Source organism: Poecilia reticulata, linkage group LG3, assembly GCF_000633615.1.
Source record: "Poecilia reticulata strain Guanapo linkage group LG3, Guppy_female_1.0+MT, whole genome shotgun sequence".
Classification (NCBI taxonomy): Eukaryota; Metazoa; Chordata; class Actinopteri; order Cyprinodontiformes; family Poeciliidae; genus Poecilia; species Poecilia reticulata.
In genome coordinates this window covers 3491226-3516218 of record NC_024333.1, presented here as the reverse complement: position 1 = coordinate 3516218, position 24993 = coordinate 3491226, and the positions used below count along the sequence as shown (strand labels likewise).

The 24993-nt window shown below is 40.2% G+C and overlaps 1 protein-coding gene across 2 annotated transcripts in view; it reads right to left on the bottom strand.

Moving 5' to 3' along the window:
* Nucleotides 1–24993, bottom strand: part of cdh8 (cadherin 8) — a 154965-nt gene that overhangs the window by 10830 nt on the left and 119142 nt on the right. For both annotated transcript variants that reach the window (XM_008404881.2, XM_008404880.2), the window contains exons 7-10: nt 19667–19914; nt 8465–8601; nt 2468–2589; nt 464–581 (exon numbers count right to left, since the gene is read on the bottom strand). In XM_008404881.2, coding sequence (XP_008403103.1) covers nt 464–581; nt 2468–2589; nt 8465–8601; nt 19667–19914 — 625 coding nt within the window. The remainder of the gene's footprint in view (nt 1–463; nt 582–2467; nt 2590–8464; nt 8602–19666; nt 19915–24993) is intronic.

The following is a 24993-nucleotide window of genomic DNA, read 5'->3' as shown; positions in this document are numbered from 1 at the left end:
TCATTTGGAACACAGCCTGTTCAGAGCCAGTAGTGGAAGAAAAAAAAAACTAAAGCAGAAAAAGGAGGAATGGAATTAAGACAAGAGAAAATGGCACATAAAGCAATCAGAATATTTAGCCAATAAATGTAGCACCATCTGCCGCGAAACGGCTCCTAGGATGTCACCCTACATTGAGCTGCAAGACTGCCACAGAAAGCCATTTGGATCCCACTCATTTAGTTTGCCTCAAAATGCACTGGGGAGTGAACGAGAAGCTGGTGTCCAAACAATTTCACATCTGCTAATTGTGAGCTACACTGATCCACCAGATTTCATCTGCGGTACGGTTAATACGCCGTGGGCAAGAGACAAGACTTGTACACGGGAGATGGGGGGTGAGGGGAGGGGGAACTCAGAGCCACTTTGGTCGTTCTCCCACCGAAACAGCTGATTTCCAGGAAGCTGATTTGGTTTTCCTCACCTTGGTTGTGTTTGATGGTGAAGTTCGGGTTGCTCTGCATCTCTTGGACCAGGCGGTAGTCGAATCTGTGACCCTGGCTCGGGTCGTCTTTGTCTATGGCGCTGACGGTGTGAATCACCTGTGTTGAAAACAAGACGAGAGGATACACAAAGCAGACGGGGCAAAGCCATTAGAGAACACAGCCTACTCATTCTGTCTTTACCTCTGGATCGCACCTGATGAAATTATGCAAGTCCATAATCGGTTCATAATTGGAACCGATTATGGACTTACTTACACTATATAAGTGTCTTTTTCTTTTTTCATAAGAAAAGGAACATCAGGTGGAAGCATTGAAGCAACATCTTAAGAAACGAGGAAGGACATTCAAATTTGGGAGCAAAAAAAATCTTCCAAACACACTATGGATGTGAGAAAAAATATTTGCAAGGTATATAAACATGACAAAGGCCATATTAAAGGGTAGAGCTGGACCCTACTAGAATCAATAAAACCTTTAAAAAAAAAGACCATCTGTGTCAGGAGGAATGGGCCAAACATCCAGTAAACTATTAGAAGATTGTGAACGGATACCCCAAAAATGTTTTACGCAGCTTAAAAAGAAATATCTACCAAATACTAAAGAAATGTTTGTAAAGTTAGACATTAAAAGTATTAAAAAATTCCCTAAAACTATCCATTCATTCCAAGAAGACCGGAAAATGTACATAAACTAAACAGTGAAGTCACAGCAAAAGAAATAATAAAACATTTTGAACCCTTGATCACAATATAAATGCACAATTCAGAAGTGGAGCAGCTCAAACGTGCTAATGTCAAAAGAGACAAAACAACTTCACAATTGTGGTGTTTGAATGAAATAAGAAACGCAACTAAAATCAGACATGAATACGTTTGTTCACTCAATAAGGCATTAAAAAACGTGCCTCCTCCATCACTCTCCATCTACTTCCTATTGCCATCTTCTTTGTGGTTTGTGCCAGTGGCAACGCCCGCTTATTGATTATCTGAATTGTTTGTTGCTAAAAAATAGTTTCCATTGCAGTTTTGCAAAATAAACCAGTTTTGACAAAACCAAAAAAAAAAACCTCATCATATCGCCAGAACTTTTTCCTAATTTATTTTGTAAACGTCAATTTCCTCAACAATATAGTGAACTAAAACGCAGCCATAGTTTACAGACATTATGTGACATTTCCATGAAACCACCTACACTTTCTCACATTTGCCACCACATAATTTATTTTTATTTTTTAATATGCCAGCCTACATGGCAAAACAGAAAACAGGGCTTAGCTTTGGGTTTTCCCTGGCCCCAGAAATATTTCACAAATCCCTCTCTGTGAACCCGATGCCGTCTTCTCTCGTGAGCTGAATGTATGGCTGCACTCCTACTGCTTATTCCTGAAGTTTATGAGTATTATCAGTGAGCTCCTTTCCAGCTTGACACACTTTCAGGCTCCTGGACCTATCTGTTAATCTGTCCTCACGGGTCTTCCCAGGTTGTACGTCCCGATGATTGATTGGAAATTTAAATTCGGGACCTGCAGGACAGTTTCTCTTTTTCTCCGCTTCCTTTTTTCCCCCCTCTTCTTCCCCCTTTGAATAAAGCTCCCTATTGTACGTACACAGTTGCTCTGAATGAGGGCGATTGATGAGAAGGAGAATACTAAGTACTTGTCCAGGATTTTTTTTTTTTTTTGGCTAGGGAAAGCATTGTGCCATCTGGAGGAAGACATGAAAGACAGTCTTGAATTATGATCCCCTCTGATCAATCCTGACTGCGCTCATTTTCCGTTCGCTCGGTGCGCGCCGTGTCGACGGAGGCCTGTTTCAGAGAGAAAAGGTCTGTACTCCCACCTCTGTGGTTTCCCAGTGAAATAAATAGGCTATAATTCATTGTGGCCAATCATTACAGGGGAGGAGAGGGAGAAAAGGAAAAAGGACAGAGAGTAGGAAAGTGATAGATCGCTGCTTTGATGAATGAGTCATTTCTTTCCTTACCTGTCCAGGTTTCCCATTTTCGCACAGATAGGCCTCGTATTCAGTGGCAAACTCAGGGGCATTGTCGTTAATGTCCATTACTCTGATGGCCACAATTGCTCTTGATATCTGACTGTGGTTTCCTATTATGGTTCAATAGACAGATGGATGGGAAGGGAGGGAGGATGAAAAGAGGGAGAGAATAGAGGAAAAGTAGTAGTGAATAACCAGGAATCGGAAAAAAGAGGCTTCACACAAACAAGGCTCTGCGTGAAATTCGGCTGCATGTATTCCGCAACCTGGTTTTAATTTATTTTTATTTGCTTTGTCTTCGTTTGTTCTGTTCCCCGGCTTCTGCGAGAACGAAGGACGAGGCAATCCATCTCCGTTTCAGCAAATACAAACGATGCGAAAATGAAAATAAATAAATAAAATAAAACATGCGGGCATCTGATTTTAAAATGGTTTTAGAGAATCCCCTGTACACTACGATGTTTAAAACATGAGGAGTAAAATCATGCATATTAAGGAGCCATTTGTAACTCAAGTCTGGAGAAAAAAAACATAACAAGAAAAGGCCATTTAATCAGATGAGGTTTCGAGAGGAAATATTCATCACTGATAACTGACGGTCGCTTTCAAGAGGCCCGGTGAATTTATTTATTCATCAGTGGAGCAACTGGCAACTTTTCAAGCAGTTAATTATTCCTTTAACACCAAAAGAAAGCTTCCCCCACCGGAGCCAATGAAACTTCTTTGAGTTCAATTATTTTGTTGATTTTTTTTTTTTTACCCTTTTGTCTGAATTCATGTTTGTACACAGCAGTTATTACAATTGACTTACATATAGTTGCTAGGCTGATTTTTTTTTCATTTAGGGAAAGTTTCAGCAATTTTTACCCATACCACAAGAAAACCCACAAAAGCAAAAAAACAAAAACAAAACAAAATGAACAAAAAAACGATCTTGCTAAAGGACTTTGAGTTGAAATATCGAAGGTTTTCAGAGGCAAATTATATTGGATTGTGGATGTAAAACTTGCCGGGGACAAACTATTTTATTAGAGTACATTAATTAGACCCTTGTGGATGTAAAACTATCCTTTTTGTTTAAGATTGCTCTGTTCTGTCAATGATATGAGGCTTCAAGTGATGAGTTGGAAGTTATTTTGCGTTTCCAAGTGTTTTCACAAATGCATTAACTTTGTCTACAGTTAAGATTGTATTCTGTATTGGCATACACCACTGGAATCTCAAGAATATTAGATTTTTAGTAAAGTACAACAGAAAGAGCGTTACAAAAAACAAAAAATCTCCCTCCCTCAAAAAAACAGCTAATGTTCTTAAGTCCCACCCACAGGCCATAAGTATGCTAATGTCTACTTTAATTAATGCAATATTTAAACTAACAGACTTTTTGAAAATCCTTGATAAACATTGTAGTTACTGGAATCCAATGTTTTTAGCTTAACCAGTGCGGTTTTCTAACCAGAAACTAAAAAAAATGCTACCTTTGTCTCATTAGCTTATACAGCTAAGCGCTACCACGTTGAGCTAGCCCACAAACCTGTTTAATGTGGTGGTTGCTACTTCAGGAAGACTCGAATTTAGCTATTTTCAGTACCAGTAGGGTGTTTAAAACAGAAGAAAGATGAAGTACAGCTTTCTTTTAAAAGACACATAGCGGTCTAGCTGGTTATTCATCCTGCTACAATAGAGTGCTTAATATTAGCAGGTACTCGTCATGTTGCACCTTTGCTTTTTCTTTTTGGATGTTTTTTGGTGTGGAAAAGAACCGTCTGCCACAAATCAGCTATTTGTGCCCACTCTTGGGATGTTTTGTTAATTCAATGAAGGAGCTAATTGATCCTGGGCGCAATTCCATAGATGCTAGCCAAACTAAACCTCTAACGTTGATTTTAGAGGTTTAGCTTTTTTTTGTTGTTCCTTTCAACCTCTCCCTGTTATAGAAAGTAGAGCTTTAGAAAAGCTGGCAGTGCTTTGGAAATCTTTGAGTTTACATGTGTCCTCTATGAGGAATAAAGCTATCAGGCTAATCACAAATTCCAGACGCTAAAAACAGTTTCAAATGTCAACTCTGAATCATTCCGTCTGCCTCACAGCGACTGCTCCCTCACATGCACAGTCAGACATTGTCTCTGCTTCTTAAATAAAAAATTAATGACCTCTTAGCAAGGCTGGATAAAAGATGTTGAGCGCTGTTTAATTATAGCTCTTAAATAGAAATTGGAATCAGCAGTTCAAAGCTTTACAAAACCTAGAGATCAGAAATCAACCAACAACCTCCGCGCATCTATCTTTAAAAAAAAAAAAACGGGTGAATTTGAACAAACTGTTGAGTTTAAAAAAAGCCTGTATATTTTACTACTATAATACTATACATCCTATAGTACTATTAGGGTGCTGCTGGTGCATTTGTTCACTATACCTGAGAATTTCACATAGTAACAATAGACTGCATTACGAGGACTTTACAGGGTTTGATAGTTACACTCCATGAGAGGAGTACAAATGTCACAGTGGGCATATATGACTGTCTCTAGAACAGATTATTGTCACCAAGATGGATCACACCGAGGGAGGACTATCACATCACCGAGCATTACAGAACCTGATGACATCTCTGTCTGCATGCAGACACAGGTACAGGAACCCCAAAGGAAACTTATCAAATGGAAATCATTTGGTACACATGCAGACCACCTATGGCTCTGTAAATGATTCAGTTTGGCAGATTTATAACTGGCAACACACACAAGTGGAGGCATCACGGGTGTTTTATTTCTGCCTAATCAAGCATGGGATAAACTAGAAGAGCAGCTCCAAAAATGTACATCAGCAGCAGTAATCGTTAACATAGGAAAATAAAAAGTGTCGTAAGAATATTAAAAAACATTTCTACAAAAACTACACAGCCTGCATCTCATTAACCTAACACACTACCATGCTGTAGAGCCATATTTAGAAGATTCAACACTCATTTTTATCAGTTTTATTTTATTTTTTTTCATTTCTTTAGCACTTACATATGAAAGGTTTCACATAATGACCTGTACTATAAGTACAGTAGACCCCCTGCCTATTCATGGTTCAGTATTCACAGATTCACCTACTCACAGATTTTCTGTGACAGTAACTTTAAACTGTTTCTGAAAATCTCACCTATTTGTAAGTTTTTGTGCATATTCTCCAAAGTACTTAAAAGAAAATACAACTAATGAAGCTGAAATTTCTACGCGCAGTACTCCATCACACACTATTGGCTAGCATTTGGTAGGCAGCCAATCCAGGAGGGCCATTCATTTTCCTCTATGCTGACTGGCTGTATCCCCAACAGTTGAAATAAGAAAGACTGTAGTTATTAGCTTCTGTGGAGCTGCTAATTACCACAAACATCTTCTTTTTTTTTTTTGGCGAAAAATGAGACAGCCATGAACATGTTACCACACATACTGCATTAATACAATTGCAGACGGAGGAATCCTGGGATTAGTCGTTTTTATCTGCATTTCCTGTCTTTCAACAAAAGAATGAAACCAAAGCGGAGAGCGGGGGCCCTGGAAAGTCGAGGCCTGCCGCCTATCTGGAAGGCAAGTTGAAAAAGAGGTAAACAGCGAGGTGAGTGGAAACTGACAGTCAGATAGACAGTGATAGATGGATTAAAGTGGAGAGAGAGGAGGGGACCCGATCCCCACCCACCCCTTCTCCACCCTCCCTCAAGCAGACAGGGAATAGAATCTGATTAGTCAGACGTCAACTGGTGCGAGGCGGCAGAACGAGCCTCAGTTTGGGTGGCAAATGGCACCGGGACAGAGCCGGGGAAACACATCTATTCCCTTTCACGCCAGAGGAGACACCGCCTTCTACTCTCCGAGCGTGAAGAATAGCAAAACCGTCGTATTCATTTTGGCAAATTCCTATTAGGTGCTTTTAGAGATGCCACTATCTCAAGCCACAGTTACTTTGCCAAGGGGCATGAAGACATGCCTGCAGTGTACGGGGGGGGTGAGGGGGGGAGTTCACGACGTGACAAGGCGACGGGGGCTTATCGAGTGAAACACATTCGGCTCGCTCAAAAGGGGGCGCCGCGTCGATTGCGGGGAATTCGTCTTTAACTCCACGGCCAAAAACATTGTGACAGTATTTGGGGCTTTGATTTATTCCAACAATTAACAAGTGTTTCCTTTGATTAAAGGAAGAACGGGACGGGACCAGAGCGAGAAGCAAGGGAGAGATACGGCAGAAGCAGACAGAAAAGTTACAAGCTGAGTCAATTTCTATCCCAATAGCTTAAAGGGGTACATTAAGCTTTATCACATCATACAGCCCCCCTGAAACAATCTGTATGCAAATAAAGCCTTGCGTACGGTTGAAGCTGTTTGTAGCTCTGCCGGCAAGATTTTCCACATCGTCAGTGACTTTTTTTGTGCTTCGCAGATGTTCTTTAATCTGTAATGGATGCCTGGCGTTTGGAGCAATCCACTCTGGAGCATGTCTTTAAAACAGTCTATTTGATATGTCTTAATGTTATTGCACTTCCACAAATTGAGCGCTGGGCCGTTTAATTCAATCAAAACTCAGCAAATTAACGCGTTTAATGCCTCTGCGGAGTCACGGGCTAATTGTTTGTGCCGTGCTCCCGGAGCGGTTAAACTGTTTAACGGAGGATTTCCAGCAGTAGGTCAGCGGTTCCTTTAGCTGAGAAGAGTTAGAAGAGAAAAAAAAGAAAAAGAAGAGGAGAAAACATGCTCTGTCTGTTTTTTAAATCTTGCATGCCGATGTGTGTCTAATTGCTGACTTGCAGATCGGACAATGGGATGAGAAACACTTTTAGCTTGTTTTTACAAATTAATTAGGAACATAGAGTAGAATATATTCCTACTTCAACATCTACAACTACAAATAAACACTTAAAGTATTTTTAATATATGTTCACCTTCGATGAGTAACTAATTCAAAATGAACCCTAAACTAATTCTTGTTTCAACGCCTTAAATAATAAGGTCTTCTTGTATTCATTTATTTGCCCATTGATTTTTCATTACTCTTTTCTTTAGACTTGATGCAGTTTTTCATTTCCCACTGACTTTATTGTCAATCTTTTGCTGTTGGACCTTCTAATCAGTGAAAAACTGTCATCAATTGTGGTTTATTATGTAAGATAATTGTAACTGAAAATAAGATGCTCATTTTTCAGTAAGACAACTTTTTCCATAAAGATACATCAAGTTAGTATTTGATACAAAAGGATATATTTTTTATAAAGTCTAAGCTAATATTAGAAATTAGGATATAATTATTTGAAAATAAAAGTAGATTAAACATACAGCTCTGCATTTGTAGTGCGGTTCTGTGAAGTTATCAGTAATAGTTTTTTTAATGCAGTAAAAAAGCTTAGCCAATGTAAATGCATCCTCAAAGTGGTGGAAAGCTAACAAGCTAAGCAGGTGTACACAGCATCAATCTGCCTCATGAGCTAATATGAATAAAACCTTGGCTGATTCGGACTTCGGTCCCAAGGTTTTCTTTTTTGTTTTTTAATTGTAAACTTTTAAGTTTTTCTCCACGTCTTTTTAAATGGGTTCCAAAGGGAAAATTCAATAATGTGGACTAATGTGGACAGTGAACATGGCCAGGTTTGCTCAACCTCTAACCTCTAACCTAACCGATAACCTCAAATGAGTAGAACTTTTTTTTCTCTCGTTCTGCAGGCGTAGCTGCAGACTGTTACAGTGTTCTCTTCTATTCTCTCTATTGTTCTTTCTCTCTACTCTGATGCAGCTGATCTGGTGCATTGACTCCTCGTCCTTTTCCTACACATAAAACTATTTCCAAAAATAATTTCACATAACTTCCCTTAATTCCCTTTAACTGGGATAAATTTGCAGAACGTCTTCTTCAGATATTTCAAAGCATTTGGAAGTACACAGCCCTCCATCAGGAGCTAAGTAACAGCTTTGTGTGGCACCAGGACTCTCCCCGCCCTCCCCTACTTACTGACTTCTGTAGCGGTTACTGTGATGTTGTGCCACATATCCGTCTCCCGGTCCAGCGGCTTGGCCAGCGTGATGTTCCCGTCGTCCACGTTGATGTTGAACTGCCTCTCCAGATCCGTGTGCCGATCGATGAAGTACCTGCGAAGAAAAGCAAACATCAGAAATTCGAGCCGGACCGCTGGAGCGAGCAGCTCCGCTCGAGCGTCTTCTCAGGTCCTCCGGTTGCAGCAGCCGACGGTGAACCCCACTCATCGAGAGAAACCTGCAGATCAATGGGCATTTAAAACGCCGACAAATCAATAATTATCATCTGAGGAATAATTATGGCCTTCACATGAGCAGCACGGCAGCCTAACGACGTCTCTGAAGCGCTCCATTTCCAATCACACACACTCACACACAAAACAAAGCAACCATTAGCACATGTGAGCGTGTGTCAGGGTAAGAGATGTGCTGCTGTTAACCCTGTTTGGCATCTCCCAACACTCAATGGCTCCCAAAGGCTTTGAATTAATGAGTTAGGACAGCAAAGTGTCACACACAACACAACGGGGTGGGTGTGAGGGGGGCTGCGGGAGAGAGGGTGGGGAGTGATAATAGATAGAATTGAGATTAACCAATGGCCTGTGTGTTAAGAGTGTTCTTGTTTGGATTTTAGCAGCAATGTGTTGATTTTAGCCAGGGGCCGTTATGGGATTTTCACAGTTTGAGAAGCTTAAGTGGAAAAAAAAAAAAAATCCAGGTTTCAAGGTAGTAAACAAAGGTTTTCAATCAAAATATACCATATCATGTATATAAAAACAGCAAAAAGCAACAACTATGAAAGCTGCAGCTGGAATAACACACAGCTTGTAAGAGTCTAGTATGTCAGATTTCTTTTCTTTTTTTCTTTTTGTGGCGTTGATACTAAAGCCAAAAATACAGAATACTCATTTAGTTTTTTTTTTTAGCATATTATAAAGTAGAGCAACCTATTTCTGCTCACTGCCTGGCAATAAGACAACTACTACCCCAGTGGTGGGCATACTTCCACTAATTGTGAAGCTAAGTTTGTGGTTCCCCCTTGAGCGGTTTTGCTAACTTTCAGCATATTTAGCACATACACCTTCCCCTAAAATCACTCTCGCGGATAAATGTTAAAGAATTGATCAGAATTAGAAATGACCAAAGTCAAGCATGGATTTGGATGGAAATTTGGACCTAATGCCAATCAGCAGCATTACTCAGTGAACAAACTTCAGAGAAATTAAAGTGTCTGTGACATTTAAAATACATAGTTAGGTGTTGTATTTATATGTATTTGATTTTGTTACACTGGTTTAGATTAAGGCTAGATCTAAAAACTGGTGGTGGGCAGCTAATTTCTCAGCTTTCGTGGTTTTGCTAACGTCAACAAACACTTCATGCACTTAGCTTAAACCAAATTCATGCTTCCAGATAAATTCTAATCCGCTAATTTACTTGGCTCTTTTGTAAACTTTCAGTTGAGTAAAGTTTGACATCTGTAGCTGTAAGCAATTCTACAAGCACTTGGACATTTAAGTTAAAGAAACTTTATTGAGTAAGTTAAAGTTACAACAAACAAACACATTAAGTAGACAGACAAATACAAACAACCGGAGGTGTTATTAAACACATACATCCAAAACTTCCCCCTATCAATTGTTTTAAGAGCCTTTCTGTTTGTACTGCTCATTTCCTCCACTGTGATGCAGTGCAGGAAATTACATTTATTTTGTACCCAGAATGCATCGCTGCAGAACAGTCAACAGTTTAAAATCCACTGATGATCTGGGATACTTTCTGACTAAAGCCCTTTTGGGTATCAACAACTCTGAATTTAGCTCTTTAGCAATAGCTTCTGCTATATACCACTTTAGTATAGCTCTTTAGTGTTAGCGGGAGCAATGTTCAATATAGCATGTTATAAAGTAGAGCAACCTACTCTACTGTGTTTTAGTTAGCGGTCCCACCACTGTAGAAATCTGACTGGACATATTTTCATCTATGTAGAGCTGTTACTTTTATGTTTATACTGTTTTAAAACTGCAGTTAGCAAGCTAAAACTAGCATTTCTGTTTACAATTCAACACAGCCCGAGTAACCAAGCAGCTAGCCCAACTAAGTAACCAGCTCATATCATTTTACTCCAACTGTTGGACCATAGCAACAATGGGAAAAAAAACAAGTTTTTTCCTCTGTTGATGGGAACATTTTTATTCCCAGGTGGACATTTTCCAACAATTCAGATCTGTGAGCCACTGATTTATTTAGTTTACAACTTTAACACAAGGGAGGGTAGAATTTATAAACTCTACAGAAAAACACTGAAGCAGAGGATATGTAATTGGAACGCACAAAATAAAAAAAATAAAAAAAAGGAGGATTCTTCCGGAGCTACTTGAAGGTGTGAAATTGCTCTTTCATGTTGGAGCGCGCACGGCCGCCAATTCCCGGGACAAGCCCACACGAAAACTGGCTCAAAAAGAATCTGTCATTATGGGTCATCTTTGGTTTCCACACGTCGCGCTCACCATTGTGCGCGGCTGTCACAAACAGCCTACTGGAAAAGAAAACAACAACCAAAAAACAAAAATACACACACACGCATGTAGCCGCAGTGATTCACGTGAGCTAATTACACCGTGTACTGCACAACTGTTTCCAAGCCCCCCCCCAATTTCCTCTCCTCCCCCCAGGAAGACACGCTGTCTCCATTCATCTCGCGCCGTCTCACTCTCATGTCCCCCTTCACAGTCGTCACCTTTTTTTCCTGTTCAATCCAGATGGGTCTCGAGCTCTTCCCATTGCAGTCCCACTCTCACACACACACCCTTTCTAACACTTGCACCCTGCTGCCCCCTGTTTTCATTTTTTTTCTTCCTCAACCTGGGTTTCATACCATCTCACACTGGAGCTGCTCATCCCTATCAGCGCAGACCTGTTGGCAGGAGCTCGGCTGTATTTTACTTGAAGAAATAGAAAAAAGAGGGGGTGAAAGAGGACAGAGGCGAAAAGCACAAAAAAAAAAAAATTGGTGAAAGAACAGCTGACAAACTCTCAACAACTGTTTATGTGAAGGAGGGTGCTGCTTATTCAAGAATGGCAGGGAATGAAATAAATAAACCACTGGCCCAGATTCCAATTGTTGGGGAGATGTACCGAGGCGTGACATTTCCATTTTTGAGATGAAATGGTGTAAAATCCTCCAGACAGCAGGGCTGGTAGAGGTCCATGAGGATCCTCCGCCTCACCCCCCAACCCGCATCCCCTCTGTCTGTGCCCCAACACTTCCCAACCCCTCCACCCTTACGCCCTGCAGACGCAGAGCACTTTCAAGACGGGCAGACAGCAGCAAACCACCTGGGAGCAGCCGCTCTCCTGCAGACTGAGTGGATCCCAGTCAGGCTCTGACAGCCTCACGTGGAGGCAAGGAGACAGACCCTGAAATGTTCTGCCACCTGTCACTCATGCTGACAACGTGACGTGAGAAGAATTAAAAGCAAAAAAAAAAGAAGAATTTTTTAAAAAATAATTTCAGGGTTTACAGACTGCTGGCCTGCGTCGTTGCCTCGTTTCTCTCTCTGGACGGAGCCATTAAAAGCCGATCGGCGAACATGCTAAACGGGCAACTGAGCCCAAATGTTTTGCCCCTCGAATGACTCAGTGTAGATCTATTCAGCTTCCTCCCATCTTAAGGAAATCAGAAAGCCTGTTGTAAAAGCTGCTCTTTTTTGTAACCGTGGAGATGTTTTTTTTTTTTTTTTTAATTTACATTTCAATGCACAGCTTTCCTCCCAGACTACTTGTCAGTTAAACAGCATGGCCAGGACGTCTCTCCCTGTTGGAGCTTCTGCAGGTTGCAGTCTTTAAGCCTCATTAACTATGCCGCCTGTCAGCATCTCACTTAGTTTTCCATCAGAGCTTCTTCTTGATAAAAAACTTCTAGTCTCTCTGTAAAAATAAGTAACTTAACAGGCAAAAAATGTGCATCCCATATTAAAGAGCATATAACAAAGGTGTTGCATTGAATTCTATATTCAATTCAAATTCTAAGGGAAATGTTACTGTCTCTGGTAGCAGTCAGTCATGCAGCACATCTGAAGAGGCCTCTGACTGAAGAATGTTGCTGTATAACAGTTTTATGACTACAATGATATGCTAGTAGCTCAGGTTCTGATGATATTTCACAGTGAAGTCCTGGATGACATCATCAGTTGGCTAGCACGGCTAATCCACCTCATTTGCTTTTGCCGCTCCTCTTTACTAGATGGTTTGAAAGTTCTCCTTCTCTCTCTGCTTTTTGGTATCACGAAGCCTCATTTTCAACTCCTCTGGGATTTAATGTAAAGCTTTCACATGTTAAATTAGGATTACACAGGACTGACCAGCACAATATCCCAGTTTTCTGATGTAAAATGTAAATGATTTATAGTTTTCAGAAAGTGATACAAGCAACAAAATAACTAAATAAATACAAATGTGTATTTCAATCTGGTCCCTCTGAGTCAATACTGTGTCTCTCTCTGCTCTCCTCTTATAAAATTTGACACTAGATGAGTTTTCACTAAGTTTCTACATTTAGCAGGGTAAATTTCTGAGACTATTATTATCCGCCTTTGCATTTCCACTGCATCCACTGGGGTAAAAAGAAATTGCCAGGGTAAAAATTCACCCCAGAAAAAGGTCCTGTAAGGGACGGTGGAATATATTTGAGTCATTGTAGTTAAAAATAGTTTAAACCTTAGCTTTAACCGTAATAGAGAGAAAGTTCAACAGTCATCTGTGGAGACGAAGGGAACAAAATCTGACTTAAATGAATATTTGAAGATTTTAAATTGTTTTGTCCTAAGATACAAATGATATGAAAAAAATGTGTGATATTTAAGGAATATTTACCAGACCCTTGTGCTCCTATGACATGTGTCTTTCAGGCTACAAATGAATCAATCATAATCAAGTTCTGCAGTGCATACTCCGTGAAACGATCGCAAAATTAGGGTGGGAACATGAGGTTTAATCCCAACTGTAGCTCTAATTACGGCACTTAGCTATGAATGTTCATCAGGTGTCGCAACATGTAATAACAATGAAGCAACGTACACTGTCCTGACATGGCAGAACACTCCCTATATCGGACATTTTGTATCGATATTGATACAAAGTGTGGATAAATAGAAGAAACACATTTCAGACAGGTGATGACACCTGATGCTTTACAAATGCATCAAATGCATTTGATGAAAATCCATTTGATGCAAATGCATTTGTCATGCAAATGCAAATGCATTTGCTTGACAAATGTGGTCTTTTGTAGCCAGTTATTCCAAATAAAAGCATTTCTATCTTCATCACTCTGAATCTGTTAAGCGCCTAACAGACACTCAGCCTATCTCCTCCCAATGAGCAGCCACTGGAAGTTTAAAACTCTGCTAACATGGGTGAGTACATCCAGAAAAAAAACAAAAAAAAACAACCTCTAGCTTACAAGTCAAACAAAAAAGTTCAGAAGAGTTCACGCTGTCTATGAGACAGCATGAGAAGAAAAATGGGAATGTCTAAGGATACCACATGCTAGCTGTGGGAACGCTAGCTGTGGGAACGTTCCAACCTAACACTATGATGCTGATGTTTAAGAGCAACTTAAAAACGTGTATCCAAAACAGTGAAGTCGTAAACCTCCCAGGTTGACATAAACTAACGTTATCCGTTTAAATATTAGTTTTACAAACACAGACAGGACCACCACATGCTAGCTGTGGTAATGCTGCAAGCTAACACTACGACTCGAAGAGATGATCTGTTCAGCAAAGTTCTGAATCTCGCAACGCTACAATTTACTGAGGTACAAATTAACACAGAAAAATGCTAATCAGCTGACAACTCAGTCGAAGTCGGTTATTAAATAGTGAACTAAGTAGTTATTCGTCTTTATCGGTCTATATGCCATTGGATATATAACATACAAGTGTCCTACTCTATGTTTGCGTTTGTGCTGCAAGTTTAAGCAGCTAGGAGAACATAGTGTCTTTGGACTATGGATATATATTATTGTTTGCACCCAGTGGTCCTAAAATTTGGAGGAGGGGGGGAAAGATCAAGCCTACTTTTTTATTTGTTTTTATTTTTTGCCCATAGAGAACAAAATGCCCGTGACATTCCTGCTTGTTATTAGGCCAGTAATTCCTCCGGGAGGATCACAGATGTAGGACTAATTTAGCCGTATCCTGAATGCTGACCATTTATGTTTGTACACCGTATTTTATTCAGGTTGGCTCCCAAGCCAGAGGGAGGGTCCAAACTAATCTATGTAGAACATCAGAAAAAATATGAAAAAAATATTACCAGAAAGGAATGTACCAGTGGGAGAAAAAAAAAAACATTTTCTTTTTCAAACCTGGCTCATGTACTTGAGTGCTTGTAATACCATATGCTGCATGTCAGCTGTCCACTAACATAGCCTAGAAACAAGCTATTATGTTCCTAGAAATCCACACAGAAACAGGGAAGGGATGAGGGTCGGGGGGAAGAAATTAATAAAAAACAGAGGGAAAAAATACCAGTATGGTCAATAGTTTTGGTAGAAATTAAACTCACGGTTTCTTCTTTAAAACCCAGAAGTTTCTTTCAGATAGTCCTAGAGACTGCCAGATGTCACATTGCTTTTTATCTGTTATCAGTCAGGTAGAAAACGAAAGAGCACAGGCTCTGGGGAGAAACAGCTCTGGGGGAGTATTTCATGAGAGCACCTGAAAGGTTATTGGTTGGATGCATTAAGTACAGCTGAGGGGTTGTTTGTCTCCTGAGTGGAATGAGGACATGGCAGCCCACCAGAGCACTCGCCCGCGAGTGTTTTAGATGCAGTCTGGCTTGGCCTGGTCCGGGAGGCGGGGTGGGGGGATTAAGACAGCGAGCGATTCTAATCAGAGGGGGTCGAGTCGAGAGCTTTCACCAATAATAGCTGGACAGCATCAACAGTAATGCTGGTATATATTCCAGGTGTTCTTCATGAACAGGTCAGTCTTTACAAACTACTGCTACTGTCCAGGAAACAGAAAAATATGTTGTCTTAAAGGTCTAGTATAGATTAAGAAGAAAAAGTAAATTGTTTGCCTTTTTTTATTTATTTTTTTGAAAGTTTTTAATTGAGATCAAAAGTATCTCTACCCCTTGTACTTTTCAACTTTTATTTATTTATTTTTTCCATATTACAAATTTAAGCTTTCGTATATTTTACTGGGATTTTATTTGATAGACCAATCTAAAGTCGTTTATAATTGGAAAGAAGAATGAAAATGATGCATAGTTTCTTACATTTTTGACATACAAAAATTAGGGACACTAATTTAAATTGATTTCAATTAATTACGTACATCGATTTCAATGGGTAAAATTTTACCCTTTGTATCTAAAGCTTCCAGCTCAGGACCTTTGCATACAAAAGTCCTGAGCTGGAACCTTTGCATTCAGGTGTTTCTGGTACACCCGTATATCCGACGGAGAAGTAACATTTGCGAACAGTAACAGACAATAAAGCTGCTTATCTTGGCCCAATGGGGTTCATTTTTCATATTTCTATGAAGGTTTCATGGATGATCAGGGGTTTCTGAAACACTGGAAAGCTGAATGGTTAGAATAACACTTTACTCCAGTCTGATAGCTGACTAACCTAAAAGACAAATTAAAAACAAAAATATCTTTGTATTGTTGAGCTCATATGTCCGTTTATTCAATAGCAAAAAGAGGTTTTGAATTGAGAAAGTTCAGTCAAAACTTTCATGAACTTCCAATCGTTGCAGTAACAACTTGGGATTATGGGAATGTGGGCATTCACATAAACCCGCCGACAGACACTCACACCCTGTGCTCCCCTATGAGCAGCCGCTGGAGGTTTAAAACTCCAACATGGTGAGTACATCCAGAAAAGAAAAATCTCTTTAGCTGACAAGTCAAACAGCAAAGCATTCGGAAGAACTTTGCCTATGAGGCACTTGGACAGGAAAGAAAGGGAATGCAGAAGGAAGCCACATGCTAGCTGCTGTAATGCTACAAGCTAAAGCTACGGCACTGATGTTTGAGAGCGGCTGAAAAACGTGGGCAAAGCTCCTATATCAACCGTGAAGTAGTAAACCTCTATCTATCCCAGCTCTACAGACGCAGATGGGAAAAGGCTAATCAGCTGACGACTCAAGTCAGTTACTAAATAGTGAAGAAACAAAACAAACCAGTCTAAGCTACTCTACTGCTATAGTTGATCACAAAGAAAATAACATACATAATTACCAGAAAGAAATTGTACAGAGCAGCTGCTAAATACATCTACATTGATCATATTCTTGTTTACGTTAAAAAGAAAAGGTTTTGTAATCCACAGACTCATGATGGTTTGAAACAATCTATTTTAGAACAGAATGGTCCTGTAATTGTCCCTCTGCAGTTAAAAGTAGTTGTACTACTTAGAGAGGAAACTGACTGGTAAATGGAAGCAAACAGTAAAAACTAAAGATAAGCAGATGTAATAAAATAAAATATTTGCACAAGTGACTCAGAAGGTAAAGAACTCCATAAAGGATGAGAATAGAATAGAAATGTCCTTTAATGTCCCACAGTGGGGAAAATCAAGTGTACCAGCAGGAGGCAGTTTTTTCTCCATTCTTTGAGGCATTTTCGTTGTCTTCACTTTGTGTTTGACGGTCACGTAAAATACGCCACAACTGGTGGCTCTGACATGACAACGTGAAAAAGTTGAATGGTTATAAATATATTTCTATATACCTTGTGGATCAATCTTTATCTTTGTCCAGGAAAGATAACCTGTTTGACTGTCAATTTTGGAAACTGAGCATATTTGCATAAATCTGACGAACAGAAGAAATCTGAACAAATGTAGGCGTGCTGTTATTTACTCTGAATGTAATGTAATTCAATTGTAAAGGCGAGCACGGCGTCAGAGCACATGTTAAAATATTCACTGTTGTTTCTCATATTTAGTAAAAAAAATTTCTTAGGTTTTATGGAAACAATATTAGATCTGAATACATAAAAGCCCGTAAAGACAAAAAACATCAGGCGTATTTATCCTTCTTACAGAATCATATCTAATAATGGCAGAGCCAAAGTTTGAGTTTTGGCTTGTTATCTGGCGAGGGTCCCCCGCAGCCCCCCCGCCCTCAGGCTGTTCATTATTAAGAAACACCTGTGATGTTATAAAAAGGCTTCGCTGAGGGTACAGCTCTCTTTCAGCCAGTATATTTTGTAGGATTAAAATCTCCCGGCCCTGTAATCATTTTATCAGCGCGGCGCTCAGACTTACAGGCTAATACAAAGCGTGACTGGAAGTACAATCAAACTGTCTTTGAGGTTTAGGCTGATGCATCATCTCAGGGCCTCCGCACGACAATACTTTGTTTCATCTCACCCCCCGCCGACAGCCCCAAAGAAAGCACTCAACATCTGTGATGGATGCTCTCGAAATCATCCGCCTGAGGGTGGAGGTAGCAAACAAAACGCACACTTTTAAATTATGTTTAAGCGTGCCAAAATACGTTTCTGTACACAAAACGAGTAGCGAGCCAAAAATGGGGAATATGTTAGTGAAAGACTTGGAATTCAAAGTGGAATCCTAACAGGCAGATCTTGGCTAAGCGAACATCGGATTAAACTGACCATTTGTGAGTGTGAGCGAGCTTTTAAGTTACGTCAAAGCGGCTTGCGTGTGTTTTAACGCAATTCCAAGGATGAAAGACACCTGCAGGCTGCCCATCAGTGTGGGAAGGCTTTCGAGTCCACCACTCCAAGTGAGAATGATTATACACAATTAAAAAATTTACATTTAAGAAAGTTTGAGGTCTTTGGAGGTGTAAAGATCCCAGACAAACCACAACTCAAAGTTAGAGCTTGCATTTTAGTTATCGGGTTTTGGATCATGTTCAGGTCAGATCAATAATCGGTTATCGGCCAAAAAAATGCATTTGTAACCGTTTTCAGATTAATAGACATTGTTGACAGATAAAATACTTTTTCATGCCACTTTAAGAATTTCGTAAAATAAGTTTAAAAAATTTCGGCAGAGTCAGGACTAAAAGTAAAAAGTTTAAGTATTTTAAGGCCTTAATTCTATTCAGACAACCTTGTCTATAAGGATGGCAGCACATGACCCAGTTTAAGCTGTTTATATGCGGGTAGATTAATTAATAGCTGCAAATGCACAAAAACTTCTCAGCAGCAGGGTGATGCCATCTGCAGTCACACTCATTCATTATTTAATCACTTCCTCCTTCAATAGGAAAGGGAAAAAAAAACAAAGAACACAGCATGTTTATTGAACTTTGTGAAGCACTGAATTTGATATAAAGTAATTTTTTTAAAGAATAAATTTTGTTCCCTCCTTTAGATACATCTATAACTAACACAAACATATATGAATAAGAATAAGAACTTTGAAAAAATAAAGATGTTGTATCACAGAGAGGAGAAGGTATCCTGCAACCTCAGGGCTGGATTCCTCCTTGTGGCAATTCCATCTCTATACATGAGAATGCTGCCAGAAATCCAAAAGAGGAGGGGAAAAAAGAAAAAAAGAAGTAAAAGTAGAATGGACCAGTCCTGCTCTATAGCATCAACCAATCTCTGAAACCCAGCCTGCTCTCTGCTCGCCAGGCAATTACACACAACCTGTTGAGTGTTGTACCGGGAACGCGGTCAGCAAGTCACTGGAGAATTAATGAAATGCCAAAGTGGAGGGAGAGAAATTGCCTGTATAACCTGTCCTCAAGGTGCCCTTGTGGTATTTCCAAGAATAAGTCACACAAGAGGAGAAGGTACTCTGTTCCGGCAGACTGGAAGAGAAAGTTGGGTTTTCTTTAACTCGTAAAGGACCACTTCTGTTTTTTTTGTTTTTTTTGTCTTCCCTCGGTCATCTCTGAAAATGACCGCAATCACAGAGGTCGCTTCCTCACCGACTGAGACACTTCCACGTTTTCCAAAGGTCAGGGACGCAAAGAAATTTAATTGGATGCCTCGGTGTCAACCCCTTTATTAAAACAAGTCATTATAGGCCGAGAAAGACCTTCCTCCGGTTTTTACTAAAAGTGATATTAAAGAGCTTTTTCTTTCACAGGTTACCGTGGCGAGGCAGTGACAGACGGTCTGGCGGTGAAGGCTAAGGGCTCAGTCGTTAGCTCGCGGTTGGCGGCAGCCTTACCTGACGAGGCTCCCGGAGGAGTCCGGATCCCTGGCGGCTACCCTCCCGATCACCGTGGCGACGGGGGCGTTCTCCTTCACTTCCAGTAGGTACATGGGCTTGGAGAAGACCGGAGGCTCGTCGGCGTCCTCCACCACTATCTTGACCGTGGCCGTGTCCTTGAAGGGCCCGCCGCTGCCGGGCTCCGAGCGGACGTTGGTCGCCTCCACCTTCAGTGTGTAGGCTTTCTTGCTCTCATAGTCCAGAGGCTGGAAGGAGAACACAGAGACATAGGGTCAAAGAGACGCTGGTCCTCAACTCACATCAGTCCCACGGTAAAAAGTATAAGACGGGGACTTCTCTGGTTATCGAACAGAGTAGGTGTTTAAATGTGACGCCACTGTCTTAGTCTGTTGTTGTTTGGACTTTTTAATTTAATTTGCTTTCCTTTCCTTTTGTGATCATTTCTTAGTTTATTTTTGTTTTTGCTTAGCTTTTGTCAATTTAATTATTTCTTGTGTTAGTTCATTTACTTTGACTAGTGTTTCTTTCTGCTTAGATACTCACACTTTCACCCTTTTGTTCTTCAAACACTGAAAGGTTTCAGTATGTAGTGTATCCCAATTCACTACACACTGAATTGGGATACTTCAGTGTATCTTGGGCTGAACCCGAATCCAGGCCGAACTTCAGTCCCTTTATTCTGGTATCCTACATAAATTCAATCGTCTTTTGAAGTAATCAAATTAATAATGAGTCCACATGTGTAAATACGGCTTTTCTTCGAAGGCTTCAGATTTTGTTAGAGAACATCACTGAATAAACAGCATAATGAAAACCAAAAAAACACAGGAGAATAATCAATGGGAAAGACGAAGATACGTTTAGGTTAAATTTGGGTTTTGAACAATATTCCAAGCTTTGGAGCAAACTTACCAACACAACAACTATTAGTTGGGTTATCTTACATTTTCTTTCAGGTTTTCTCTTCATATAAACTACATTTGGTCAGGAGGAGGGAGTGTTTGGTTGCTGCCAACAACTAAACGTTCTCCACCTCCTCCTACTAACTTTTTACTTTTCATTAACATAGATGGTTCTCCTGCCTACAGGTCAGTCACTTAAAGCCAATGTTTTTGCTAGTTCTAAGAAATATTTGTAGTAAAATTCTGAAAAAAAGTGGGAATCTGTTGATTTTATATGAACTTTGTAGATTTGTGAAAAACTGGAGGGACTGACTGATGTGATCTGGAGACTAGAGGGCCACATAAAAAGCTACAGAGGGCCAGATTTGGCCCCCGGGCCTTGAGTTTGACACACGTGTCCAGTGCTAGCTGCTGGATGTATTTATTTGGAAGATTTGGAAAACACATTCTATGTGATAAAGAGAATTGTGTGACTCCAGTTTTGACTTTGATCAGACAGTAACATCCGTTTTCAAAGCTGCAAACGCTGAAAATAAACAGCAAATCTGAACAACTTGAAGGAAGAAAGTCTCTGCTCACGCTTACAGCGACAGCAAATTAACAGTTTCATACTGCTGTCAACCAGCCCGCCCACACACACACACACACACACACACGCACGCACACACACACACGCACACACACACACGCAGACATCTGCTAATTTTAGACCATCAAGAAATAGTGTAATTTACCAAAGAGAAAATAATTTACTGCACTGGTGATGTAAGGCGCGTCTGACACATCTGTTTAATTCCTTCCTCCAACTCATGTTCAGTATTTTCTTTACTGATGGCTCGTCATTAATATTTAAAAAGGGAGAGGAGAGATTTTAAGCCCCCTGGCATATCCGAGGACTGTTACAATTTCATTCTGAATCACCTCTGGTCAGTTTTATACTAGTAGAATAATGGGATCAAGTCACTTCCACACTCCATAACCAGGATTTATAGGGAAATCAAAACGGGCCTTGCCGCTTGAGGGGACCGGGGGCAGGGGGGAAGAGGAGAAAATGAACAAAACGAGAAATGCTGGAGCAGTTGGGATCGTCCCCCGGGTGGAGGGGGGGGCGGTGGGGGAGGGGCAGGTCGCTGCTGCAACACAGGAGGGGGGCAGGTGGGCGGATGTGGAGGTGCGGTCGGGGGAAAGCTGACAGCGACCCGGGGCTTTGACTTCCACGCTGCTTCAGCTCTGGCATCAGGGCCATCGTAAAGAGACCAAAGTCCCTGAAGCCTCTCCAAGCCCCACTCCTCCACGGTCGGAGGAGCTCTTTGGAACTCTCTCATTATTAACCTCCCCCTGCACCGCACCTCATCACACTGCTTTTCTCTCGCCCGGTCTCCTCTTCCATCCTTCCCTTTCTTTCCCTCAAATCCTACAGTGTATGTGCAGAAAAAAAAAGGACTAGCGAGAAGTAGAATCCAGGGATGAAAGCCTAAGCATGTGCACAGGCGACACCTGATAGGCAGGTTTTATAGCTTTCATTGTCTATACACACACCTTGTGCTACAAGTTCAGGGTTTCTGCAGCACTCACTGACTCAATTTACAGAGTTTTTAAGACTTTAAGATTATCATGAACCTTGCTAGCTATCTTTTTTGCTAGCTAGCTAGTGTATAGATACATACACATGTATATACAAGTCAATAAATGTATAGCTCTGGAAAAAATGAAGACACCACTGCAGTGAACCCATTGAAAACCTTGTGGTTTTTCCACCAAATATTGATTTCTGAACTCTTCCTGAGTTCAAACGTTAGTTTTGTTGTTTCTAAATGAATATGAACTTGTTTTCTTTGCATTATTATCTGAAAGCACTGCATCTTTTTTTTGTTATTTTTGACCATTTCTCATTTTCTGTTTGGAATTTCATAGACATGTCAGCAGTTCATAGAATAAAAGAACAACATTCATTTTACTCAGACATACATATAAAACATAAAATCAGAGAACTGATCGTTTTAAGTGGTCTCTTAATTTTTTCCAGAACTATGTATATGCTTATATGAATGTATACTACGACCTCCAAAACTATAGGGGTGCATCAATAAATGGGCAATGGTTTCCTTGGGCGATTGGCCAATACTTACATGTGAGACAGACTCAATGTAGCTCTGCAAAGGTATGAAAATCCTCTGCTGTTCTCTTTTGTACTGCCTAGAGAGAACTGACTGTAGCCTTCTGTTTTATTATCTTTAATGACTTTTCAGACAAAAAACATAACTGGCCAAAATCTTAATTGCCAGATTGGGCTTTTCAATGTTCGGGCATTGGTCAAAAATACTGCAATCGCTACACCTGTAGTGTAAAAGGAGGCTTCATGGAAGCAGAACAGGACCAAAGAGAGAAGTTCAAACTGTCCCATCCATCGACCATTGTTGGCTTGGATCATTTCCACGGCCCCACCGTCTCGCTGCTCGGCTTTCTGTCCATACGGTCAGAGATTCAAAAAGATGCGGCGAAAGCGAATGAGGTGGATTCGCAGTGCTTGTCAACAGAACGTGTTACTCTGAAATATACTGAGCTGTTAGCATGTCATGGCCGTCATGAGACTGCTATGTCATAAAGCAACAGTCCTCAGTCTTTGTAGGTCTTTTTGATCCTTCCTGCCATTACCATCACCATCCACAATGATTCTTTGAAGATACTTGAATGACATCACGTTTATTTTTGGAATAAATGAAACATTTTTGAACTGAACTGTGCCGTAATATGCAGCGACAACAACAGTAACACTACCCTGATCCAGTTTATTTTAGGTTAAAGTGGACCCACCCTTTGAGGCAGAGACCCCCATCCTTTAAGATCAGCTTCACTCTAAGCAGACGTCGCCTGCTGTGGACTCAACGATTTTACATTTAGCGTTTTTAAGAATTTTATTGAGCAGTAATAGAGCATTTGTGTGAACTGTTTGTCATCAAAGCAAAAAAACCAACAAAATACAAAACAAAAAAAAAGCTTCAAATTGATTCAGTTAAAGTGCCACGCCATGCTTTGCTTCCCTGGTATGAAAGCACCGCGCTGATGTTCTCACATGGCGGCGCGTGGAAACAACTCATTACGTTGGTTTCTGACGGCCTAGCAGAGAGCTGAAAGGGAGACGAAGAGAGGGAGGGCGGTTCTTTCACTGTTGCTGGCAAATTTAATTATACCATATTCACTTTAAAAGAAAACACGGTGGTAAACAGCTTCTTTAATTACCCCAGCTACTTTAATTAAAATAATTTTCACTATCAATTACCAAATCAAATAAAGCATCTATACAAGCTGCGTTTTGCGCTGCGCCGCATAATATCCTGTTCGGCGAGTCAGAATAGAAAGTCCCATTTTGACCTTGTGAAAATTATTAATTCATTAAACAAACACTGGCAGGGCTGAATAATCCGGGGAGGTTATATTGTTATTAGCATGCATGGTGCTGCTGTCACACTGCTGCTGCTGATTATTAAGAGATTCACAAGTGCAAAAGGAGCAAAGTACAGTTATCAGACGTGCTGCTGTTCAGGCTGTGTTCCTGTAGACCTTCACACTGTGTAGGCTAAATAGGCATTTAACTGCGTGAATTCACTGGCATACAAAGAACAAATATTAAATATATTTTCTGAATTTCTAACCCCTTTATTGGTGGAATGAGAGACAAAAGTCTATTTTGTTTTGTTTTCATTGTGGAAAAAAATAGAGTCAGGGAGTGAAAAAGACAACCGAAATTTATTTGCTGCCGTTTTTATCCCCAGGAATTTTATTAATAATTGTACTTTTTTTTCTGGTGAAAAGAAGTAGCAAAATAAAATGGATTCTCTTAACCGTTTTAAAACCCATTTTCATTATAATTTCATTTTAAAAATTATGATTTTGTGGAGAGGGTTTCATTTTCTGAGTCTTAGGGGTGTCAAAAACTTGACACTGATCAAAATTTGTATTTTTACCATTCTAAATATGAAACTTGGTAAATCGAAGGTTAATAGTATTTAGAAACTATAAGGTAAGGTTTTCATCAAGAGGAAGAAAATTATTTTTAAATAGTTTTCTAAAAACTGGTAATCAAATTGCAATGTCATTTTTTCAATGTATTTTAAATAGGAGTAAGTGGAACTTTAATTGAAAAGTCCCAAAGGATTCTCCCTGCAGTTTGCATCAACACCGCCAAACTTATCATGCAATGCATAAAAAACATACAAATTATATCCAAGAACCTAATTATCACATTCAAAAGGCAAAAAATATAGTCATGACATTCAGTAGTAAAAACTATGTTGTCAGTGTAGACTGTTCACTGTCTACACTGTAAACAGTAAACAGTTTGATGTTAAACCTCACCTTGACCTTTGACACAGCTGACCACCTGATCTTGACAGGTTGAGGGATTGACCCGATGGATCAGGA